The following is a 25,751-nucleotide window of genomic DNA, read 5'->3' as shown; positions in this document are numbered from 1 at the left end:
GCGTGGGTTTGATCCCTTGTCCGGGAACTAGGATCCCGCACGCCACACAGCAAGGCCAAAGGACTAAAAAAAAAAAAGTTTGAAAAACATTTTTAAAAAAATGATTGGTGGGCTTCCCTGGTGGCGCAGTGGTTGAGAGTCTGCCTGCCGACGCAGGGGACACGGGTTCGTGCCCCGGTCCGGGAAGATCCCACATGCTGCGGAGTGGCTAGGCCTGTGAGCCATGGCTGCTGAGCCTGCGTGTCCGGAGCCTGTGCTCTGCAACAGGAGAGGCCACAACAGTGAGAGGCCCGCGTACCACAAAAAAAAAAAAAAAAAAAAAAAAATGATTGGTGAATTCTAAAAAAGAGAGGGAGAAAGAAATGTTATGTCTGAATTATGGAAATAAATTCACCAAAAAGACCAAAAATATGTTCTGTTTATTCTTTCAAGCAACATTTATTCAGCACATACTAGGTGCAAAGCACTAAGCTGAACAAACGAGTATAGAGAGAGGAAGAAATGATCTCTGCCCCCAGGAACCAAACACCCCCGATAAGGAAATAAAAGATGATTTTAAGGACGCGAATATCTGCTCAGACAACAGGTCCCAAGATCTTGATATGCAGCGCCTATGAGGGGATAACATACCGATGGGGGAAAAAAAACCACCAAAAAACAATTCCTCAACACATGGGCACAGGACACACAGATAGGGACAAGGGGTCTACCCCTGCCAAGACAATGAATAGGTTCCAGGAAAAATGTTGGTAACCAAGAAAGAAGAACCAAATAGACATCACCAGGAGAACCTACAGGGGAGGCATCGACCCAGAAATGAGAAAGCACAGGATGATTTTCCTCCCTCTATATAAGAGGTAATCACCGTAGATCTTTCTGGCAACTCCTGTCGACAGATGCACACTGTAGATGTGATGTATGTGAGCACTGTTTCCTACTAAAACATTAGTTAAGAATGCTCACAAATGGACTTCCCTGGTGGTGCAGTGGTTAAGAATCTGCCTGCCAATGCAGGGGACACAGGTTCGAGCCCTGGTCCGGGAATATCCCACATGCCACAGAGCAACTAAGCCCGGGCACCACAACTACTGAGCCTGCGCTCTAGAGCCCACAAGCCACAACTACTGAAGCCCGTGTGCCACAACTACTGAGCCCGCATGCCTAGAGCCCGTGCTCTGCAACAAGAGAAGCCACCACAACGAGAAGCCCATGTACCGCAAGGAAGAGTAGCCCCCGCTCACCGCAACTAGAGAAAGCCCGCACGCAGCAACAAAGACCCAACTCAGCCAAATATAAATTCATTAATTAAAAAAAATAATAATGCTCACAAATGCAGAGCCCCTGACTGTCTCCTAAAATCCCATCCACGCACGGAGCTGACAAACCCCACCAGTGGACACTCCTTTCCGCCAGATCCAGTCAACACAAGGTCATGGCAAGGCCACTGAGATGGGGGAGAAGGGGAGCAGTGGCAGGAGGAAGACTCAGCTTGGACTTCACAGTTTCCCCATCTTTAAAATGAGGAGGTTCCTAAAATTTGATCACTGGTGTTCCATGATCAAGTCAGCCATCATGTGACCTACAGACGTGTGAGGGCTCACATGGAGAGAAGCGTGACACAAATGTCACTGAGCATGAGAGACGCTGGCCCGCTATGTGCCAAGTCTGTTATAGGGTTTACAAGCGTTATCTGATTAATCATAATAACATTGCCAGGTACATGATCCTTGATGTACAGATAAGGAAAAGGAGGTGCACAAAGATTGTCTGGAGGGTGGGAGTGGGGAACCCCAGCTGGACTACAGGAGAAGTGAGATCCCAAAGCTCCTGTTCTTGTGTTTTCCCGCTCTCCACCCAGCTTCAGAGAGAGCTCAGGGTGGAGATGTGCAGCTACACAGCCCTGGAGGGCACACAGGGTAACAACCAGGACAGCCAGCACCAACCACTTGAAAATAAAAGGAATCTCGGGAAAAAAAAAAACACCCAACGCATCAACCATTGAATCAAAAGTTCCTGACACTCATCTCCAAACTGGTGCTCTTCGCTGATCCCCAAAACAGTGGTAGAGGTCCCACTAAAAGTTCATAAACATTTTTCAGGTTTCTAAAAATACCCTGTGCTAACGGCAACATCTTGCAGGACACACTTGTGGCTTTCATCACAGAAACATTTAACATACAGACTTTTAAGACCAAAGGAATGTCAAGAAGATAACGAATAGAAAGGCATCTCTAGATCTTTCAAAAATAAATGTAAGAATTCCTCAATACAACCCTCAACTCATTAAACATAATTGGCAGTTCTCTAACACAGAAGGCTTAAAGAACTCACCAACAAAAACTATGACATGTATCTGAGGACCCTTTGATTATTAAATATCTAGAGAAGTAGAAATAATCACTATCTTATGCTCATTAAATTTTTTAATTTGAGAAAACACTCATCTGAGACCTAATAAAAATGATAGCCTTCATTTAGAAAGTAACAAGCATCAAGAGGAAAAAAAAAATGATAAAATCATTCTGTGTAATACTGGAAAGTAAGAGCTAAAAAAAATCATTTGCAGATGACATGATTATATACCAAGAAAACCCAAAGGAAACCTCTGAAAAACAATGGAGCTAATACAGTTGAGTAAAATAACAAAATGCAAAATAAACATGTCAAAATCTACGGGAGCAAAGCAGAAACAAGAGAAATTCATTCTCATCCTCAGTTAGCAATTATTTTCTAAAAGATGTCTCAAAATAGCATTATTGACAAATACAAAAAGCAGGTCATAAAAATTTTTAAAACTACAATACTTTACAAAGAGATCTTTAGCTTTAAAAAAAGGCTTAAACGATAGTAAGAATATCCTATGTTCCAGGATGAAAAAAAAATGTAAACTTATGGAAAGGATATTTTTTAATAGCACTGAAAGAAAACTTTTTACTAAATGTACAACTTAAGTTTTTAAACTTCAATTTTTTTATATCATCTGTATTTTTTTAACTTTTTCATTAATGACCAGGTGTTGTTTTACAATGTAAAAATATAACAGTGTTAGAATTAATAACAATAAAAACACCAAAAGTTTTCAAATGCAATCTTTGAGTTTTGAGGCTGTATTTTAATCAAATTTCCAGTTTTCTTAAACCCCTAAATATGTGTCAATTGAGTTATTAGAAATCAGTTTAACAAGACTGAGCAGCAGGCACAAAGAAACAGGGAAGAACTAAGTTTCACTTCTTTCCCTTCCTCTAGTCTCAAGATAAATGTAATCTGAAGTTTAAAAAAAAAGACAGGTGTTAAAACAAGGAGCAGCACATCATACTAGTCACTGGCCTCCGAGGTGAAATGCCCAGTGGAAGTGGAAACCAGTTAGAGGCTCTCACATGTGAGTTAAATGGTCCCCAAGCAAACAGCAGGAAGGGCTGGCAAATACATTCATTTTAAAAGTAAATATTAACTTAATGAGCTTGCTGACCGGAAAACTGATACTGCTCTCCTGAGATTTTCACTTCCCTGCTCCTTCTCATCAAAAAAGAAATAAACACTAAGAAGGCACACATTCTCCTATTTCTGAGCCCACTGACAAGTACCAGGGAAGAATCTAAAAATCACTCTTTATGTCTGTGTCCGCAAAACTTCCTAACTCGACTGGTTGTAAAAGCAGGAAGACAAAGTAAATCAAACAATATACATGCCACAACTAGTCCATGAAACGCAGTAGGGAGCATAAGGAAGTTCAGGTCTCTTTTTAGGGGCCATAATTCTGCTGTCCCATTGCAGAACCAGGGCCAGTCATTATAAAGCATCTGTCTTGCTTGCCTGCCTGCCTCTTTGCCCTTCTTCTACCCTTACCTGCACCAGTCACGCACCAGAAAAGAATCACGTCTGTCACAGTGGAAGGATGGCACAGGCAGCCACAAAGGTCACTACATTGGCTGGGCCCAGTGCATGGATTGTGAAAAAAACTCAGGGCAAAAAAAGCCCAGTGGCTGGCAGCTAGACCATTTGCTTCAGAGAAGATGGAGATGACTGCCCCCACCAAGATCAAGCAGTTTCAGGATAAAAAGGAAAAAAAAAAAAAAAGAAAACACAATGATATTGGAAGCATAAGGAAAAGGAGAAAGAAAGAAATGCTCTGCTTCTTTTCTCAGCACCCACCTTACCAATAAAAAGGAATAAGAAGCATTCAATGTCTCTCTCCATGCCCACCTACAAGCTTTTTTTTTTCTTACTAAGATATAACTATTGAAAAGATCTGCCTGTTTCCTCTATAGTTTTAGCCTTCACAAACATTTCAGTTGTCACAATATGAAATAAAAATGAAGCTAGATTCACTTCACATGCACGAGCTAATAATCCAAGCGTATATATAGCCAGGCCTTGAAGTAAAGAAATGAATTTCTCATCTGACACTTTCTGTTCAATATTAACTTTTCACCTTGCTTAAGGAAGGCAATGTACACCCATTGAAAGATGTCCTGACATTATGTTCTGAACATGCCACTTAAAACACATACTCTCATAATGCCTCCCAGCTCCAACCAACCTGTAGGCAGGCCGGTTGGTGATCCAGGGTACCTCATCCAACAGTTAACCTTCCATAACCTTCACTGTGGTCAGTGCCCTAATGTCTAACTGGAAATTTGTATTAAACGACCAAGGATCAAGCTTGTATCTCAAAACAATTCCACCCAATCCCCGTCCATATACAGATAAAAATGGCAATACAAGCACAGTTTTAACATAAGCATGAAACTGAAATCTAAAATGTAAAGAGTAATTGAGAGAAGAGACCTCCTTGATCTCACACTAACCAACCACGTTCTCTTTGGCAACTTATTTAATCTGCCTGGATGGACCTCAGTTTCCTCTCTGTAAAATGAGTATAACTTGACTCAAAAATGACCTAGCTCCACTGAAGGAATCTTTTAGGTTCACTCACTCTTGTGCCTTATTAGGAAAACCATTCAACTGTTAGAATTATTACCAAACATCAGTTGCCTCTTTGTAAGAACGCTGGGTCCTTTCTCCATCTACCCGCCATACACCACACCGTACCACCCGTGTATTGTTTCTCCCTTCTCCTGGGAAGCAGCCTAGTAAAATGCCAAGCACACACTGGAGTCAGAGTGACTAGGCTGGAATTGTAGATTAATGGGTTTTCTAGCTGAGGGGCTTTGAGCAAGTCACAACTTCAATGAACCTCAATTTCCATATTATCCTTCTGTTGTTTTTCCTTTTTTCAGATGTTTCCCCCACGCAGAGGAAACATATGCTTTACAAAGCTGAGATCATACTTACGGTTGCTTTCACTTAACATTGTAATTTTTATTTTTTGCTTTTTAATATTTTATAAATTTTCTGCAATGTGCATACTTACTTTTCTTAATAGCAAATATTTAAATTATTCAGTGAAAAATATGTAATTGTGATAGGAAGGGAAAATTCTGAACCAGAAAAAAAGTCCAGGGTGATGCCAATATGCTGTGTTGCCTGAAAAAAAATATTCAAATGGAGAGAAATGTGTGTGTGTGTGTGTGTGCACATGTGTGTGTGTATATAATAACAAGTGAAAGAAAAGGAACGCTGTAGATACTAAAAGTGAATCACCCAAAATTGTGGTCATCCAATGTCATTCACATGGGTTTTAAGATTTTTATTTTCTAATAACTGTAGAGAAAGTAATGTAAAGGCAGACTTGTGTATCTAGCAAAGTACATATTTATTTATTTTTTCCTTTTATGACCAAAGCACCTTTTTGTTGTACACGTAACACACCATTTAGATAAAGTAATGCAAACCTCTGGGGAAAGTTCTGAGCTAAATTAGGGCACCTGGGGACAGGCCATATGTTACCAAGCCTTCTGCACACCTGAACCCCAATATCTAATGACCCAAGGATGCTCATTTATAAAATTAAATAGTCTGCCTTTTAGGAGAAGAGAATCAAGCACTACAGAATGTTCTCCACCATATTCATTTGAAGACAATATAAGGAGAGCTATAGAGCTGAAGAAGATTTAAAATAAATGAGCAACTATAACACAAAAGATGCTGTAATTCATGCCCTGAATGGCTATTACTAACATACAATTTTATCTCATCAATCTTACCTCTTCTTTACCTATAATGTTTTTAATTAATGCAATTTCCATTAAAATTGAAAAATAATCGTTACTCTTATTCATTTTTATCTGTTGTAGAATATTATCTACCTAGCCCCTTCTTTGTTAAACATTTCTTTATCACTGTCTGAGTTTTTCTTTTAGCTAAAATACCTAAAAAATAAATGTGATATTAAGAAATATACAATTGTAGAACTAGGACTATATTTGCGGAACCAAAAATCAGGATGCATGATCTGAAATCAAGAGCTCTTCAAAAAAATTCAGACTGCATGTGATTGTACCAATATCCATCTTCAACTCACTTCTAATAGTAACAGATATGTTAGAAGAGTGGTCCTCAAACATTTTTATCATCAAACCCACTTGCAGGATATGACACACTGTCAAAAAAATAACCTGTGCTAAGCTAACTGCAGGAGCAATATTCTTAAGGTGTGTGATTTTGGGTAGGGGGAAGAACCCTGCACCAAAATCTTCATTCAGGGAGCATTTAGAAAACTTCCACCCTCCACACCATCACTGTTTTATAGAGCGGGTGCAATTCCCTATTTTGAAAATCATTTAAAATAGAACAAATAATGCTCTGAGGTAACTAAGTTATGGCCATAGCCCAGCCTTAAGGCAAGGACTAGAGGAACATACTTCATTTTGTTTCCACCAAGACATATGTCATGGGTGATCATTTCATACTTGGTACATCACCACGGGCAAACTCTGGAATATGCCAAATTCCTGGTACTCTAACTGCAACTCAGCCCCTTTCTTTCCCACTCAAGAAAATATATCAAAACACAATTGAGAGACTGACATCAATCTGCTCTATATTTTTTTAAAGGAAATGATTTGCATACTTCAATATTTCAGCTGATGGAACACAGAGTTGTAACAATGTGTTTGACGCAGGCTAGGCTACACTGAATATGAAGATACATTCTAGACATCACACTTTATAGACATCTCACATGAGGGTATCCATAGATTGAGAAATCACAATCAGCAGATTGAAAAACACATGGAATTGACGACTCCAAGAGACTTCCACATTCTCTGTCCAATTCCAAGTCCCTTTTAATACTTAGAAGTCTGATTTGCCAGGCTGGAAAAAACCATCAGTGGAAAGTTAAATAAGTACTCTACCTGATACAATTTAGGCTGAGTATACAATTACATGTTGAAGCAGTTTTTTCTACTTTAACTATATGGCCATGAAAGCCTTAAAGTTTTTCCCCACACATTCATTAGCATGCATATAAGATTTAATATGGAATTTAGAATTTAGAGTAGCTATTTAAAAGACACAAGAAAAAACTATTAACCTCATTATTAAAAATTAAGCATATAATGTTGCGGTGCAAGACAGTGAAACACTGTAGTAAATAGTACTGTCATACTTTCAGATCATAAAAAATACATATTTTTAAGAAAATCCCCAGGCTCATATGCTGCGAAGGAATGAAGGAAGGAAGGGAGGGAGGCAGGGAGGGAGGGACAGAGGGAGGGAGGGAGGGAGGAGGGAGGAAGGGAAGAGGAGAGAGACAGGGGCAGGGAGAGAAGGGGAGGAGAGAGGGAAAGAAAGGGAGAGAGGAAGGAAGGAGGGAGGAAAAGAAAGGGAGGAAGGCAGAAAAAAGTAAAAGAGAAAATAAAATTTAGAAATTAAATGAAGAATTGAAGAATAAGCAGAACCAACTTTATACATTGAAAATAAGATAGATTCAGAAGGAAAAAGTGAGTATTCCTTCAATTACTGTCTTTACATGGGAAGAGCTCCTTCAGGAAGCCTGACATTGATGCATTCTAGAGAAATCAAGCTTGCAAAATTAAGAGCATTTTGCTGGTTCCAATTTTTGGTAACTGTGCCTTTTGTAAATTTTAATGACACAGAGAATAAGAAGAGTTAAGTGTGTTTTTGGACTATAAAAAAATATTTAATAAATGTATCCCTCAGAGAAGGATCATTTAGAAAGGAATGTCTGTCACAATGCCCTAAAGGTCATCACACTCCAGATCGAGTGCAGACCACGATTCCAGTCCTCAGAGAACGCTCACCCCCAAGTTAGCTGATTTCAATTATCATTATGGCTCCATGAAAAACGGGCCATCTCAAACACGACCAAGCAATTTAAGGATTTGAGGATTCTGAATCAGTGGCTCAATTTCAGTCAGAAGGAAAATGGGTATAATGTGCTGCCTATAGCTGGATTCACTTTGTACCTGTTGAAGAAAATCCTAAGTACTTGGGTTACATAGAGAGACTTCCTAAGCCAAAGGTCGGCTTTCTGCAAATGAATTCAAACATGCAAATGAAAGCACTGCCTGGAAGGGAACACCAGCCACCTTACAAGAGAGACTTCCTACACCCTAATGGGCCTACTTGTCAGGATATGCACTGCCCACAAGAGAGACAGGACGCTACTCAATGCTTTCAACTTCTGTAACATTCTGTCTTTGGGGAATGAAGAATATAAATGTGACTAATTCTCCCAAATGTCATACATTTTGCATTTTGTGACATGCACCTCCTCTCTGAATCTTTACAGCACTACCCAGACATTTTAGCCACTGTCTGGGACTAGATATAATTATGGTAATTATGTCTACCATAATTAGGGAGAGGGTAAATATGATCAAACATTTATAGAAAGGAAAAACTGAAGTGCAGAAAGTTTTAAGAATCAGAAAATTTCAACTAAATTTCCAAAGAGAGAATTAAGGAGGAAGTGAGGTTCTTTCTCAGCCATCCAAAATGTTGAATTTTAAATATAATGACTTACCAGATTACTGGCATGATCAGAGAACAGTCTGCTAATTTCTAGACCTCTCTCATGCGATGGGTTCATATCATCCAGGGTTGGCAAACATGACCATCATAAAATAGAATATAAAGTAATGTAAAATCTTACTATAAAGAGAAAGTGAGATTGAAGCTGTGCCCAGGCCCAACGCTGCAAGATGACAGGAGCTGGTCAACCTGCGAATGCCAGCGCGATGAAATCTTGTGAGACTGACTAGACTGAGAGTCAGGTTCTGAGCATATCCAGAGACTAACATAAAACAGACATCAATACAGTTGTCCCTCAGTATCAGCGTGGATGCTCAAGACCCTTATATAAAATGGCATAGTATTTGCACATAACCTACACACATTTTTCCATATACTTTATATTTTTATACATCTTTATTGGAGTATAATTGCTTCACAATGCTGTGCTAGTTTCTGTTGTACAACAAAGTGAATCAGCCATATGCATACATATATCCCCATATCCTCTCCCTCTTAAGCCTCCCACCCACCCTCCCTATCCCACCCCTCTGAGTCATCACAAAGCACCAAGCTGATCTCCCTGTGCTACACTGCTGCTTCCCACTAGCTATCTATTTTACATTTGGTAGTGTATATATGTCAATGCTACTCTCACTTCCCCCACAGCTTCCCCTTCCTTCCCCTTTAAATCATCTCTAGGTTACTTATAATACCTAATACAATGTAAATGATATGTAAATAGTTGTAAATACAATGTAAATATTTATTATGTAAATAGTTGTAAATACAATGGAAATGCTATATAAATAGTTGCCACCATGCAACAAATTCAAGTTTTGCTTTTTTGAACTTTCTGGAATTTTTTTTTCCAAATATTTTCAATCTAAGGTTGGTTGAATCCATGGACACAAAAGCCAGGGACAGGGAGGGCTGACTGTAAATACCTGATGTACAAATCTCTGATTAGGAAAGGATAATGACAAGAAAGATGTTTTGGGAAGGCTGGAGTGGAGGACTGAGAGATGGAACAGTAAGACCAATTAACAGGTTATTGGGATAAAACAGGTAAAAGCGATAAAGTTCTGAACTGAAGTGGTGGCAGCTGGAATGATGATAAAGGTGTTAAAATAAGAGATTACTGTTTGATAAGGGTAGAAAGGTAGGCGAGAGATGGATGATGAAAGGCCTTGAAAGCCAAGCTAGGAATTTAGACTTGAACCTGCAGTTGACAGGGAGTTGTTCTTTTTGCTTTTTTAAAAAATTTTTATTGGAGTATAGTTGCTTTACAATGTTGTGTTAGTTTCTGCTGTACAGCAAAGTGAATCAGCTATACATATACATATATCCCCTCTTTTTTGGATTTCCTTCCCATTTAGGTCACCACACAGTACAGCATTGAGTAGAGCTCCCTGACAGGGAGCTTTTAAAGTATTACACAGGAGAATAGCACTATTTGTATTTCAGATCCGTCATTCTGTTGGAACAGGAGGCAAGCTGTAGGCAGGGACACCAGTTAGAACACTACCGCAGTCCAGACAAGAGAGGCTGAATGTGCACTTCAGCAGTGGGAATGGGCATGACGGAGGGAACAAGAACTAAGCCAAAGCTTGGATGTGGGGCTTGGAGGAACATTTAGGATGGTATCAGGTTTTTGCCTTGAAAAATCATGTGGTTGTGAAAGCCAATCACTGAGATAGGAAAGAGAAAAGGTGCATGTTTAGAGAATATAGGAATTAGTAATACAGATGACCCTTGAACAACTCAGTGGTTAGGGATGCCAACCCTCTGTGCAAAAATGTGAGTATAACTTTACAGTCAGCCCTCTGTATCCACAGTTATGCATCCACAGACTCAACCAACTGCATTTGTTGAAAACAAATCCACATACGAACCAACCTGCACAATTCAAACCCATGTTGTTCAAGGGTCAACTGTATTTTATTTATTTATTTATTTATTTTTGGTTGCACAGGGTCTTCGTTGCTGCACATGGGCGTTCTCTAGTTGTGGCGAGCAGGGGCTACTCTTCGTTGCGGTGCGCAGGCTTCTCATTGCAGTGGCTTCTCTTGTTGCAGAGCATGGGCTCTAGGCGTACAGGCTTCAGCAGTTGTGGCACACGGGCTCAGTAGTTCTGGCTTGTGGGCTCTAGAGCGCAGACTCAGTAGTTGTGCCCCACGGGCTCTAGAGTGCAGGCTTAGTAGTTGTGCCCCACGGGTTTAGTTGCTCCGCGGCATGTGGGATCTTCCTGGACCAGGGCTCGAACCTGTGTCCCCTGCATTGGCAGGCAGATTGTTAACCACTGTGCCACCAGGGAAGTCCCAATGGTCAACTGTTTTTTGTATGCACTGAAATCAAGGTGACTATAAGATAGAGAGGCAGAAACATCTAATGGGTAGCTAGATATCTGGGTTTGGGGTTCAGAACAGAAAGCTGAGCCATCCACACTAACGTGAGTATAATAACAGAGCAGCCAAAACCAAGGGACAAACTACTCAAGGAGAGCATGAAAAAATGACCACAGAGCACAGGGGTTTCCATTACGATGGAAGAGACGGAGAAGACTTAACCACACTCAGAGCCTCGGCTGAAATACCTGTAAAGGGGAAGAGACAGGAAACGTAGATAAGAAAGGAAAGAATCAATTACACAAGCTTCTGGAGTGGAAAGGAGGGAAAGGAATCAAGAGGATAGGAGGAGGAACCAGCCCAGAGGAGGAAAAGACACATCCTCCTCTCAGGGAAAAAAAAAGAAGTATGATTAGAGCAAATAAGGTATATATGTAGGCAAGGGGCTGATGTGTAATATTATTGTGTTTTAAGGTGAAGGCTGTTATCAGTTGAATTGTATCTACCAAAAATTCCTATGTTTAAGTCTTAAGTTACCCCAGTACCTCTGAATGTGATCTTATTGGAAAACAGGATCACTGCAGATACAGTTACATTAAGATGAGGTCATACTGGAGTAGGGTAAGCCCCTAATTCAATATGATTGATGTCCTTATAAAAAGGGGAAATTTGGATACACAGACACTCACTGAGTGAAGATGATGTGAAAACACATGGAGAAGATAGCCATCTACAAGCTAAGGGAAGAGGCCTGAAATAGATCCTTCCCTCACAGCCCTCAGAAGGAACCAAACCTGCCAACACTTTGATTTCGGACTTCTGGTCTACAGAATTGTGAGACAATAAATGTCTGCTGTTTAAACCACCTAGTCTGTGGTATTTTTCTATGGCAACTCTAGCAAATTAATAGAGAGGAGAAGTCACCTAGTAAAGGAAGGAGGGGTGGAGGAGGGTGGCTAGAATGTTTGAGGGAAGTGGAAATGTTTCAGCAGGAAACAGCCCAGCCACACAGTGCAAGACTGTGCACGGTTGCCTCGGGTTCCAGCGAAGGCTGGAAATGATAAATTCATTTGCAGAGTGATTTCCTCAAGCAGCTTTTGGCAGCCACTGGGTAAAGAAGGAAAAGATGCCAGGTCAAAATCGAGAGCTGGCAGAGTAGATTACAAGCAAAATACAAAGGGGTAAGGCCACTGAGGATACTGTCAAGGGAGTGATACACCATAAGTGAACAGAAAAGGAAATCAAGGAGAGAGGATGGGTTGTGGGACGGAAGAATGGGACAGGGCAGGCAGAGGAGGGGTCCTCTGGAAACTGGAAGCCAGCAAAGAAGAGATAGAGGGAGTATAACAGGAGCAAGAGGGCTAAGGAATGACTGTTACTGAGATTTAATATTTTAGATGAGGAAGTCAGGGAAGTCTGAAGCTGGAACACTGTATACAACAAATACATCATTCACAAGACACTGAGGCCTCCAGTGATGAAGACAGTTAGGGTGAGAAAAGACTGCAACAGCTTCCACCATCCTCAAAAGATGGAAAAGAATGACCATGAATATCCCCAAATCATATTTGTACCTAACCCCTAGACTTTGGTTCTCATAAAAATCACTGCCATACTTATCATCTTGGGTATTAGTTTTCTCTTTATACAAAATAACAAAGAGGGACATGGACTAGAAACTGAGCTCAATGTACACTGCCCGCATCTATCTCCCAATCTGGGTTGGCTGAATCCGTGGATGTGGAACCCCAGATATAGAGGGACGACTGTAAAGTTCTGTGCGGGTTTTTGACTGTGCGTGCGGTCAGTGCCCCTCACCTTCACATTGTTTAAAGGTCAACTTTATGCAGAGACTAAACAACATACTACTGAACAACCCCAATGGATCAATGAGAAAAGCAAAAGTGAAATAAAAAAACACCTTGAGACAAACAGAAAAGAAAATACAACATATCAAAACTTATGTGATGCAGAAAAGGCAGTTATAAAAGAGAAGGTGGGGAGGGGTAAGCGTAAGCTGGGATGAAGTGAGAGAGTGGCATGGACTTATATATACTACTAAATGTAAAAGAGATAGCTAGTGGGAAGCAGCCGCATAGCACAGGGAGATCAGCTCGGTGCTTTGTGACCACCTAGAGGGGTGGGATAGGGAGGGTGGGAGGGCGGGAGATGAAAGAGCGAAGAGATATGGGGATATATGTATATGTATAGCTGATTCACTTTGTTATAAAGCAGAAACTAACACACCATTGTAAAGCAATTATACTCCAATAAAGATGTTAAAAAAAAACAAGGCAAGGATGGCCCTTTTCACCACTCTTATTCAACACAGTACTGGAAGTCCTAACCAGAGCAATTAGGCAAGAAAAAGAAATAAAAAGCATTAATTGGAAAGGAAGTAAAGCTGTCACTACTTGCAGATGACATAATGCTAGATATGGAAAACTCTAAAGACTCCACCAAAAAACTGTTAGACGTAATAAATGAATTCAGTAATGTTGCAGGATACAAAATCAATGTCCAGAAATCTGTTGTTTCTATATACAAATAATGAACTATCAGAAAGAGAAATTAAGAAAACAATCCCATTTACAATTGCATCAAAAATTAAAAATATTGAGGAATAAATTTAACCAAGGAGGTGAAAAGACCTGTACACTGATAACTATAAGACACTGATGAAAGAAATAAATGGAAAGATATTCTATGCTGAATATTCAGGAGGGGTGCAAGCAGTGAGGGAGGTGGGGAGGAAGGTCACTGTCAATAAGTAAGACATGGGGCTTCCCTGGTGGGGCAGTGGTTGAGAGTCCGCCTGCCGATGCAGGGGACACGGGTTCGTGCCCTGGTCCGGGAAGATCCCACGTGCCACAGAGCGGCTGGGCCCATGAGCCATGGCCACTGAGCCTGCGCGTCTGGAGCCTGTGCATCTGGAGCCTGTGCTCCGCAACGGGAGGGACCGCAGCAGTGAGAGGCCCGCGTACCCCAAAAAAAAAAGAGACACATAGATCAATGGAACAGAACAGAGAGCTCAGAAATCAACCCACACATATATGGTCAATTAATGTACATCAAAGGAGCCAAGAATATACAGTGAGGAAAGGACAGTCTCTTCAACAAATAATGTTGGGAAAACTGGGCAACTACATGCAAAAGAATGAAACTGGACCCCAATCTTATACCATACACAAAAACTAACTCAAACTGATTAAAGACTTAATACAAGACCTGAAACCATAAAACTTCTAGATGAAAACACAGGCAGTAAGCTCCTTGACATTAGTCTTTACAGTAATTTTTGGATTTGACACCAAAAGGAATAAAAGCAAATATAAACAAGTGACTACATCAAACTAAATAGCTTCTGCACAGCAAAGGAAAACATCAACAAGGCAATTGGATTGTTGAATTTGCCAGCAAAGGAAACCATCAACAAGGCAACTGGATTGTTGAAAGGAATTAAAAGGCAATCCACTGAATGAGAGAAAATATTCACAAATTGTGTATCCAAAAGGGATCAATATCCAAAATATCTGAAGATCTTATACAACTTAATGGCAAAAATCAATCCTATTAAAAAACGTGCAGAGAATATGAATAAACACTTTTCTAAAGAAGACATACAGATTACCAACAGATATAATGTAGAGCATTGTGACTATAGTTAATAATACTGCTCTGCATATTTGAAAGCTGCTAAGAGAGATCGTAAAAGTGCTCATCACAAGAAAAAAATTCTGTAACTATGTATAGTGACAGACATGAACTAGACTTATTGTGGTGATCATTTTGCAGTATATACAAATATCGAATCATTACTGAAACTAATATAATGTATTATACTTTAATAAAGAAAGAAGGAAGGTAAGGAGGGTGAGAGAGAGGGAGGGAGGGAAGGAAAAGGAAAAATAAATAAATAGTTCTTTCAAACAGGTCCATAATTCTTTTTCTCCTCTGTTCAAAGTCAAACATTTACATACACCTAGAGAAATCCTCTACATGAGTCAGGAAATAGCAACTACACTCCCTCTCCAGGCACTCTGGAGAAAGCCACTCCTTGAGATAAGGAGCCCTCCAGCTCATAAATACTGAGTCAGGAGTTGCCACACCTCCATGCATATCTAAGAAGTTGACCCAGCCTCCAGATTCCAAGACTCAAATCTTAACTGGATTCCAACGGACTGTAAGGTCCTCCAACTCTGACAGGAAAAGTGGAAGACCAAGAAACGAATTCAAGAAAACATCTACCATTATAATCTGAAGATGATCACAGAAGAACTCAGTGACTTCCTGTTCATGTAATCACAGATCTAGTACTCATTTCTGATCTTGGTAAAATTGTAATTTTATGTTGATTGTTTTGTATGCTGCATTTAAAGACAGAAAGCAACTTGAAGATCATAGTTTTACTGATTGGTTTTACAAATGAGAAAACTGAGTCTTGGGTAAAGTAAATGACCTGCACAAATAGCTAGGAAGTGGCAAATGAGAATCCACATTGGCTGACCCTGGGATGAACACTCTCTCTTCATTTGCAACAGATATTCATTCATATTCAATAGATATTTATTGAATATTAACCATGTGCAAGACACGGAGGGACTACAAAGCAGAACGCAGGCAGTGATTCTCTCAAGGAATCTAAAAAATGGTGTGTTTTAGACAATATTTTTACAGTTTTAATATGCAAATCATCACATGAAGTCTTGCATGGAATTTTAGGGGAATATTTGAAAGTAATTCTCCTCAGATCTAATACTTAACTTTGAACTAAATCTTTCCATCCTCCTTGCAGCCCTTCAACTACAGAAGGCAGATGTCACGGTAAGAACATCAATAATGATGGCGAGGACAAACACAAGGACAATGACAAGACCAAATATAAGACATTTACTGTGTGCCAGTGACTATTCTGGTACCTTTATACACTTAGCTTATCTAATCCTCCCAGTAACCTCAGAAGGGAGGTATTATTACACCTTTATTTTTTATAAAAGGCCTGGGGAAAGGAAGTCGATTGCCCTTGAGAGGGTGGTTGAGTTGGGGTTCACACTCAAGCATGTCTTTACTAAGACTGTCTCTCAGGCTCCTGGCCTTGGGCCTTTCCTGATTAACTGAAAATTACCTGTCCCCCCGCCCCCCGACCTCAGTGCCTTCACCTTTGAAATGCTGAAATCGGCCACATGATTTCCAGGGTCCCTTCCAGATGGAACATTCTGTGATTTACTGACTTAAGGTATCTAACCAATCTCTTTCCTTTAGCCGAGGAAGGAAAACCCTTTATAAAAGCTAAGGATAATTTTGCCCCAAATTACAAAATCCAGGCCTTCAGCTTTGCAGAAGTTTGGGGGTAAGGGAGGGCAGGTAGTTACGGGTTTGACTCATACATTCTTAACTTCCATCTAGGTTCCAGCCTCAGGTGTTTTTGAAAGCTGATGTCACAGCCACGTGGCAGAATAACATACAATCGTTAATCGTGGTGGTTAAACAAGACAAAAGGTTTTTTAAATTCCTAATAATGATTAGGAGTCATCTGTAAAAACATGCAAAAATATATTATAGGTTAAAAGAAAAAAGTAGGATGTAATACATGGGCTATAGTTTGGGTGGGGGAGTTGTTTTTGTTTGTTTTTTACATGAGGAAAGAGGCAAGAAGGACATTCAACAGTGGTTGTAATTGGATAATAGGATTTGGGAGTTTTTTTCTTTTCCTTTTCCTTATTTTTTTTAATGTAAACTTAAATTACCTACATAATTAAAGGGGAGACTTTTCCTTATGAAGAGAGAAAAGGTGCCCAAAATTCTCACATTGAGTTCTTCTGAGAAGAAAGAAAATACTCTCCTAAAAACATCTCAGTAACACTGCAGAAATTCCAGAAATACAGGTTTAGAGGGGAACATCATTATTGCCCACTACAGATGGGAAAGAAAAGACTCCTTTATTGCTTCAGGTCTAGAATCACTAAGTTTCACAGGATGTTTCAGGAATGCTGGCAGGGGAAGTTGCTTTGGAGTCCAGGGACACACAGCTTTGTAGAGCTGGACCCGGGGGAAAAAAGAACAGGTGCAGCAGACAAAGCAGCAGACCATGAGAGCCAAATGTCATGGGCCCCGTCCAGAAATCCCAGTCTGGAGCAGGTTCCCCCTCAGTGCTCTTGCCCTGCACCACAGCCAGCCACATGGCCAAGGGGACTTTCCATGAGCACAAATGTCCTTTCCTCTCTGAAGCACTGCAGCAGAGGGAGGACAGGTAGCGTATTTCACGGAATCTGCAACTGTTAAAACAAATCAAACCACAACCAAACTAATCTATGCTTTCATCAGGCTGCAGGATAAGCACATGTGTAGATACATCTGTGTTCATACATAAACACTCAATATATATACATATATATAAATACGTGGCCCAGTTTACAACACAGATCAGTGACTGTGGCTTTGGATGGCGACAATCAAACACTTCACTCTACAGTACTCTTGAGAACATTCTGTAAACACATTATTCCTCTGGTGATTCCCACTGATACTACTAAAAACTCAGGAAAGAGTACAATTGAAAAATCACATTCAGAATGTTATTAATTACATAGGAACCCTCTGCCTTTCTTGAACAGGCTTTTTTGCTACTTTGTGGCAAGTAGATAAAGACAGATCTGATATACAAAGAATAGGAAAACTGGAACAGGAAAAGTCAGCTCCTCCTTTGGGAGTCTGACAGACAATATGTGGCGTCAACATCGTATCGTACCCTAGTTCAGAGGAGGGCTGCAAGGGAGCCGTGGAGCCCAACTTGCCACAGCTCCAGACATGCCCTGAGTACACACATCACACTGGGCTTCACCAGCACTAACAACATCAGGAAAGCAACAAAACAAAGGCCTGCGGGTGCCTTTTGTTTATTAATTTCAAAAGACACATTTCTGTTGATTGATACCAAAATTCAATTTGAACAGTTATTTAAAACTGGAAAATAACATAATGTAACTAAATAAAGAGATGCCATGGCTTGTTTTTTGTTTTAAGGCATTTTTTTGTTTGTTTGTTTCTAAGTGCAAAGCTGGCACCTACTGACTTTACCTGGCCGTAATTAAATACTTCTAACATTAGATAAAGAAATTTAACCTACCTCATCAAAGGTGTTGTCGTCTTTCTTCAAAGCTATAAAATAAAAGGGGAAAGGAAACAGTTATTGTGAAACATCTCAAAGACACTAAGTATCTAAGTTCTAAAAAACAGAAAAAAAACCCAAAGCAGTATGGTGTTTTCATTTCAAAAAGTAAAATCGTACCCCAACCTGAATAACAATGTTATGATACAAATGTGAAAACTGCAAATGAGAGAGAGAATTGCACAGCACGCACCTTTGTGAGACACTTTCATAAATATGTAAATGGAACTATCCTCCCAGCTGTGGAAAAGAAGTATGCATATCTTTCCTCTATTTCTTCTTTAGTAGGAAAATGTTTTAATGAAAGTATTAAAGAATCAAAAAGTAATCTTAAAAAAATTTCCCCTTAAACTTCTGGTGTTTGCTGGTCTATCATTAAGCATGGTGGCTGGACCTCCCAAACCAGTTGTCAGGAAGACATCCACTCTGCACAGTGCCCGGAATGAGATTTTCATACTGAGAGAAGTTTAAGTTTGATGATGAAAGATCAAGCGTGTAAAATAAGCACTGCAGAAACATAATTCAAACAGTTTCAACATGATAACTATTCTAACAAAGTATCACCAAAGGAAACAATACATGTGGAATATTTTATAGGTACTAGCAAATACTTAAAATTTATTTTAAATATTCATGACTTCAGAATTGAAATGTTATTACTCCAAAGAGAAAGAGAAGTATTTCATATATATAGTTGGCAAACACCTAGTTCCTTAAACCCTACAATTACTTAGAATGTTTCAGATTAAGGAGAATGCACAAAGGAGTGAATTTAGCTGAAAACACAAGTTGGAGAAATGTTTCAGAGGTACAGAATTGTACATAAGTGCTTACTGGTCTATAATGGATAGTTCTATTCAGGATAGAAGTGCTTGGGTAGCTCTTACTTGGAAAGCTATGTTCTGACCAAAGCAAATAGTTTGGGAAAACAAATAGTTTGGGCAGTTAAGCTCTGAGAGAAGTCCTGTGCCTAAACTGAAGCCATCACATCAAAGCTTATATTATACTGTCTAGCAATCTTGCAAAGGTTCTTTTCTCTGTGTCATACTATAAATTTGTCTTTTTAAAACATCAAGAAGTCTGTGGTTGTGGTGATGAGTTAAGGCAGAAAAGGGTAGGTCAAGGGAGATAAAATGTTTCTCAAAGTTTAATTCTTAGTCTTCCCCTTTTGCCTAAGAAACTGATCTTGTAATAATTTTCTCTACTTCCTTTATTAGAGAACCATTTCTTCCGAATGGAAAATAAAAAGACAGATCTTTGTCCCAGTTTCAAATGGTTTATCTTGCATCCAATTACTCACCCATATTACATAATGTATTTGACTTAATTTATATTAAATCTAAAATAACCTACTTTGGGGAATTCCCTGGTGGTCCAGTGTTTAAGATTTAAGACTCCATGCTTTCACTGCCAAGGGCACAGGTTCAATCCCTGGTGGAGGAACTAAGATCCCGCAAACTGCTTGGTGTGGCCAAATAAATAAATTAAATTAAATAACCTACTTGGATAGAAAGGTAGAAGATCCTAGGTGATTCTTAATGGTGACATTTTTAATTCACAATATAAAACTTCTAATCCAGAAGGCTTTCTTTAAATATCAGTCAACAATGTTACTAGACTATACCCCTCACTCTCTCAACCCAAGGTGTGTCCTTTAATTAACATACTTGACTAGTGATTCCTTTATAAAATATTAGTGACCTACGTAAATATAGACAAGTTGTTCCATCTAAAAAAAGAACAACTTTTTGGAATAAGAAATGATTAGCTCACTGATTTCAAATACAAAGTGAATTATTGTACAGCCTCATACCTCACTCATTTAACAAAGATTAAGGTAAAACACATTACGTTGTTGCCATGCAAAGTGCAAAGCTACAGCAGCAAGCTTATCATTCACAGCACAGACGTTTAAATATATCTTCTTTACTTGGGGCATGATAAAAGTTCTAGAGATTGAGCCATGGGTTTTCCTAAGCAAAGTAACCAGTAAGAACTACAGTTGATAACTTCTCTCAGGGAATTGCAAACAAGGAACGAAGACCCTCAAGTTGAGAGATTAGGAGAGTAGAAACTAGAATGTCTTTAACACCCAGACTGGACTATTTCTCTCTTGCCACCTAAATCCTGCCAATTCCTCCAACATTCTGGATAAAGGGGTGGGATCTGTAGGTAGAAAGAAAAGGAGGAAATAGAAGGGTCATTGCAGGTGTATTTCCTAAGATATAAAGAGCAGGAAGCCAGATTATCTCCCCTGTACATTATTCTCAAGCCCAGGCCACCGAGGGGAGAATATTTTAAGACCAAGAAGTCTACCCTTTCATTGAACTCTTCATTGCTAGATTGACACCTCGCATAGTTTCTTTAAATATTGTATCCTTTCCCTGAACAGCAGTCAGTGGTAACAAAAAAGACCAATTAAAGATCTTTGCCAAATATCTATCAGGTCATTGATGAATAAACTCTGACCTAGACGAGCACACAACATCTCATTATTGATTACATTCTCTGGTTGTCATTAATTATTCATGTAAATACAAACCCACAATTGTCTTCAAGGATACCATGGAATAACAAGCATATTACATTTTTCTGGGTTAACAAAGGGGCATATATTAAGGCATCTAAGATAATCAGATATTCTATTTAGTCCTCTGCTCAGACATTGCTCCCGGCAGAAGTTTTTCCATGATCTCACCAAGACTAAAATGGTATCCCCTCCTATGTTCTTCAACAGCAAGTTATGCTAATCTTCATGATAGAATGTGTCCATGCTCATTCATTGGCCTGTCTTCTCTTAAAGTCCTTGAGGACAGGGACCAGTAACAATGGTCACTGAATCGGAATGCCAGCACAATATCTAGCACATAGGAGGTACTCGATAATTACTGGCAGAATTAATGAGTTGCACTTCAAAGGCAAAAGGATAGCATCTTACCCTTTGAGATACACTAAACTTTTGGCATATGAAAACCATGTACTATTCTCTCTTATGAAAGAATCATAAATTCCATTTCACAGTTTTCAAATTAAAATCTTTTGAAACTACATTGGGAGAGGATATGGTACAATAGTTAAATTTTGCCTCTGAACCTTTAACCTTACATTTTTCTTTCTGACAGAATGGATTTATCAGGTGACAGCTGGACTCTAAAATTACACTCTTACAGAACAAGGTAACAAACTCCCAAATTCAGTGTAACCACAGCCTCTTCCTTTTATTCAGTTATCTCACAAACTGCATCTTTCAAAGAAATGGTATACGTAGGGTTCATCTCGTATATCGCAGAGTATAAACTTCCTTTCTCTAGAAGATCATCCAACTAAGTGTGAAGAAATGCATTCAAATGAATATGAAGAAATGTCAGTTCGACCTTAATCTTACACGGGATATTACAGAAAGCCTTTCTCCTTCTAGGCAATCATTCAAAAATAAAAAAGAAACAATGAAAGAAAAGAGGAAATGAATTTTAATATAAATTTTTTAAACAATTAATTTCCCATTTGTCTTTGTTTATGCTAACCTAAATTTTAAAAAAAAAGCATGAGACAACTATAGTAATTCCTAATAAGTGAACACACTGACACTATTTAGCAGAAAACCATAAATACTCACTCCTGAAATCAATGGATGACTTTGAAATTCAATTACACCCATCTTATAAAAGAACCATAGCTGTGTTATAGTCACTCCCTGGCAGATGTAGTAAATTAGAGTGCTATGGCTTGAAAGCCAATGTGTTTTATTAGACCTTTTATAATATAGTAATCTCAGATCAGCTGTATTTGAGGTGGGCAGTGACAAAGTTGGCCTGATCTTTCATGTGTGAGTAAATTAAACATTAGCATTGTCGCTTTTATATAGTTAGAATTATTATTAATCTTTTATAATAATGGATTATTAATCCATAATTAATGAATATCATAGACTTTCAAAAATTGTCCTCATTTTCTATAGATGATCACTAATTTTTCATGGCTAAACAATGATACTGTATATTTTATCATTTAACAAACTACACTTCTGAATCATACTAAAAAAGCAAAATAAAGTCAGTATGTTTATTTCAAAAGCCAGAGTAGATTGGTTAAAGGGAATGAATATACTGAGATGTTGGATTACTCAGCAGGAATAAACCATTCACTCTTTGATCTCCTCATGAAGTACCAACGAAGAAATGAGGAAGATAGGAGATAAACAGAGAAATCAGAAGGAATAATAGCCTCCAATACTGATCTTCACCATGTGACAGATATTGCACTAGATATTTTATGTATTTTATCTGATCTAATCTTCACAACAACCTTAAGAAAACTGACAGATAAGGACTCTAGGATCTAAGGAAATTCTGCTAGTTGTTGCCCAAGGCACACAGCAGGCAAGGAAAATGGGATTCGAACCCAGATCAGCCTAACTCCAAAACCCATCCTGTTTTCAGGTTAGCCACACTGTAAAGTCAGTGGTCACTTCTCTTACTTCTCTTGCTTTCCACCTAGAAGATCCATACGTCAGCATGTTGTGATCACCAATAATGATAATAACACATCATGAACATCTATTGAGTCTTTATTCCATACAACACAGGACATCATATGCATTATTTCACTAAGTGCCAATAACAAAACTGACTTGAAAAACTGAAGCTCAGAAGGTGAGGGACCTGTCCAAGGTCACTCCACTACAAGCGGCAACACCAGAAATCCTAGTCCATCTGACACACAGCCCACACCTTTAAATCCATGCACTACGTAATCCCACAGTAAAGCCTCAATTCAACAGCCTCCAGCACCTTAAAAATCCTTAAATAGTCAGATTGATTCCATGCTTTTTGATTTTACAAATAAAACTTCAAAAAATAAGTAGATAACAAAGACTTATTTTCTGTACTGCTACTCTAATGAATGTCTTGAGCTTGTTATACAATCATAATCATTTAAAACCTCTTTATCTCCTTTTACAGTATTCTGGAATGAGATATGCTATTCGAATCATGACCCTCCATCAATACAAGAAATAATCAGTTATGATCACTTCACTGTACTGTTTCTGAAAGGGAGGAAGTAAAATCTACTAGAACTTAGAAGACATTTTAACAAGAGTTGTAATCAAAAGGAGTTTCACATCACTAAATCTCTGTAAGCTAGAAAATCCAATTAACTATAATACCCCATTTGCCAGCATTGTAGTTAATCTAAATTTTACTGATTGTCGATCAAAACCTTGAAATTACCTAAACATAAGGAATTTTTATATTAATGTCCTTGGTTTCTTACTGAGATTCAATTGCAATGAATTATTTAACACAAAACTGGAAGAGTTCCAACAGAGTCATTAGCATTAGTAAATATACAGTTAATGCCTTATAGAACAGGGCTTAATGGACTCCAGAACCCGCCTCTGTGATAGTTTGGGTCAGGGTCTGAAACATCCTCCTTAATAAAGCACAGCGACTCAACACCTTGCTTTCTCACACTCTTCTTGACTTCAAACTTCATTTGAATGCAGGGGCTCCCTAACTACTAAGAGTAAAATTGCAAATATCCCATACACAGAATAAATAAAACCAGGGCTAAATATTGGTTTCACACCATAACTTTACAGTCATCTTGGGAAAGATTATGTATACCAATATGGAATTTTCAGTTAAAAAACAACAAAGAAAAGTAGGCTAAACATTTTTTTGACTTGAGGAAAGTTTGCATATTTCACGATGCACTTAATACAATGATTTTTAAATGAATGGATGGAAGGACAAGGACAATACTCATATGCACTCCAGGGTTTTATTTTAAGGAATTAAGCACCTTATGCTTAATTTCCATTAACACCTTCATTAACATGGATGACATGTTAAACAAGTGAAACAAAGGCTAGAGGCTCCTTAGGGACTCTGAGGGGTTATTTTGTACGATTTTCTTGCTGAAAGCAGTTACCTGTGTAAATGAAAGTTAAGATGTTAGAGAAGATAGCTACCGTCTTAAGGTTAAAAGGGGTTTTTATGGCCAAACCTAGAAATCTAACCACCCATTCCACGTGACACTGTTGTCACCCTGTTATAGTCCGTGACATGGATTTATTCTTAAATGTCCTAAACATTTCTCGGTCGGTTATCTGTCGGTCAATTGGTTGGCTGAGTTAAAGACAATAGCCTTGGTCTAGTAAATGGAAGAAGTTTGGGAGACTTATTCCTAAAGGTTCAGACAAGTTCACGGCGCGAATTTCTCTGCAGCAATGGAAAGATTCAGAGGACTCGAGACTGAACGCCCAAATCTCGCTTTCGAGGACCCGAAGTACCGAACAAAAGGTCCCAAGGTATCTGTTCCACTTCTCTTTAGGTTGGATGTGTTAAACAATACCAAGGTACAAACTCAACATTTCACCAATTTCCAAAGCTAAATTATTGACCAAACACCCAATACCAAAGCCTGCGTGCAAAAAAATAGGTGACCCAGGCGGCCGCGCCGCCTGTCCCCGGCGGACGCGAAAGCAGGAGCGCTAGTGGCGAGGAGAGGGAACCCAAATTGTAGGCTTAAGACCATGCACAAATGAACCCTCAGGTCCTGAGGGAAAGAGGTGTCTCTCGTTTTTGTCGTCGCCCTCCCGCAGGTCCTGGGCACTGTTCCCTCCACCCTCCGCGCGCAGCGCCCCCCACGCCAGTCCCGGGTGGCCGCTGCACCGCCAGTGCCAGAAGCGCGGGGCCGAGGGCGCGGGCATGGGGGCGCCGGGCCCGGTGCCCGGGACAGCACGCCACTCACCAATGCGGCTGAAACTATCCGACAAAGTTCTCCGCAACTTCTTCATCTTGCCGATCTTCTCGGGCGGCTGCGGCTCAATGAGGTCGCACATCTGGGCGACACGGGGCTCGACCAACTTCCCCAAACTGGTCCAGAGCGAGCGCAGACAACGGCGAGGACGCGCGGCGCGGCGAAGGCGGCGCCTCCTCCTCCTCCTCCTCCACCTCCTCCTCCTCCTCCACCTCCTCCTTCTCCGGCCGCGAGGCGACGCGCAGGGCTTGGGAGGCGAGCGGCGAGAGGCAGGCTGCACTCCGGCCTGGGCCGCGGCTCGACGAGTGGGGGCGTTCTACGTGGTGCCGGGGGCGGCCGCGACAGCCGCCGCAGTGGTGGCCCAGCGCCGCGCCGCCGCCGCTGCCGCCGCCCGGCTCATTTTCCCTCCTTTGTAACCGAGAGAAGCGCGGCCGGCGGCCGGCTGTGGGGGTGGCGGGGGCGGAGGCGGGGCGGGGGCGGGCCGGGGACTAGGTGCGAGAGCCTGGGGTCGCCGAGGGCGCGGGGCGCGGGCGGGAAGAGTTTCGGGCGCTCGGGAGAAAGAGCCGCGGCGCGGAACCGCCAGCAGCCCC

At 40.1% G+C, this 25,751-nt stretch overlaps 1 protein-coding gene across 2 annotated transcripts in view; it reads right to left on the bottom strand.

Annotated features, from left to right (window-relative positions):
* CDK14 (cyclin dependent kinase 14) overlaps positions 1–25,337 on the bottom strand; it is a 582,146-nt gene extending 556,809 nt beyond the window's left edge. The window contains exons 1-2 of one of the 2 annotated variants that reach the window (XM_089917034.1): positions 25,153–25,337; positions 18,355–18,386 (exon numbers count right to left, since the gene is read on the bottom strand). In XM_089917034.1, the coding sequence (XP_089773160.1) occupies positions 18,355–18,386; positions 25,153–25,243 (123 nt within the window). In that variant the 5' untranslated portion in view covers positions 25,244–25,337. The remainder of the gene's footprint in view (positions 1–18,354; positions 18,387–25,152) is intronic. The other variant, XM_022585327.3, reaches the window with a different exon arrangement.
* Between the last annotated feature and the right edge of the window lie 414 nt (positions 25,338–25,751).

This window comes from Delphinapterus leucas, chromosome 9, assembly GCF_059928025.1.
Source record: "Delphinapterus leucas isolate spDelLeu-1000000601 "Yukka" chromosome 9, BTC_Dleu_Yukka2, whole genome shotgun sequence".
Classification (NCBI taxonomy): domain Eukaryota; kingdom Metazoa; phylum Chordata; class Mammalia; order Artiodactyla; family Monodontidae; genus Delphinapterus; species Delphinapterus leucas.
Note: the sequence above shows the minus strand (reverse complement) of the source record. Positions and strands in the feature narration are given on the sequence as shown.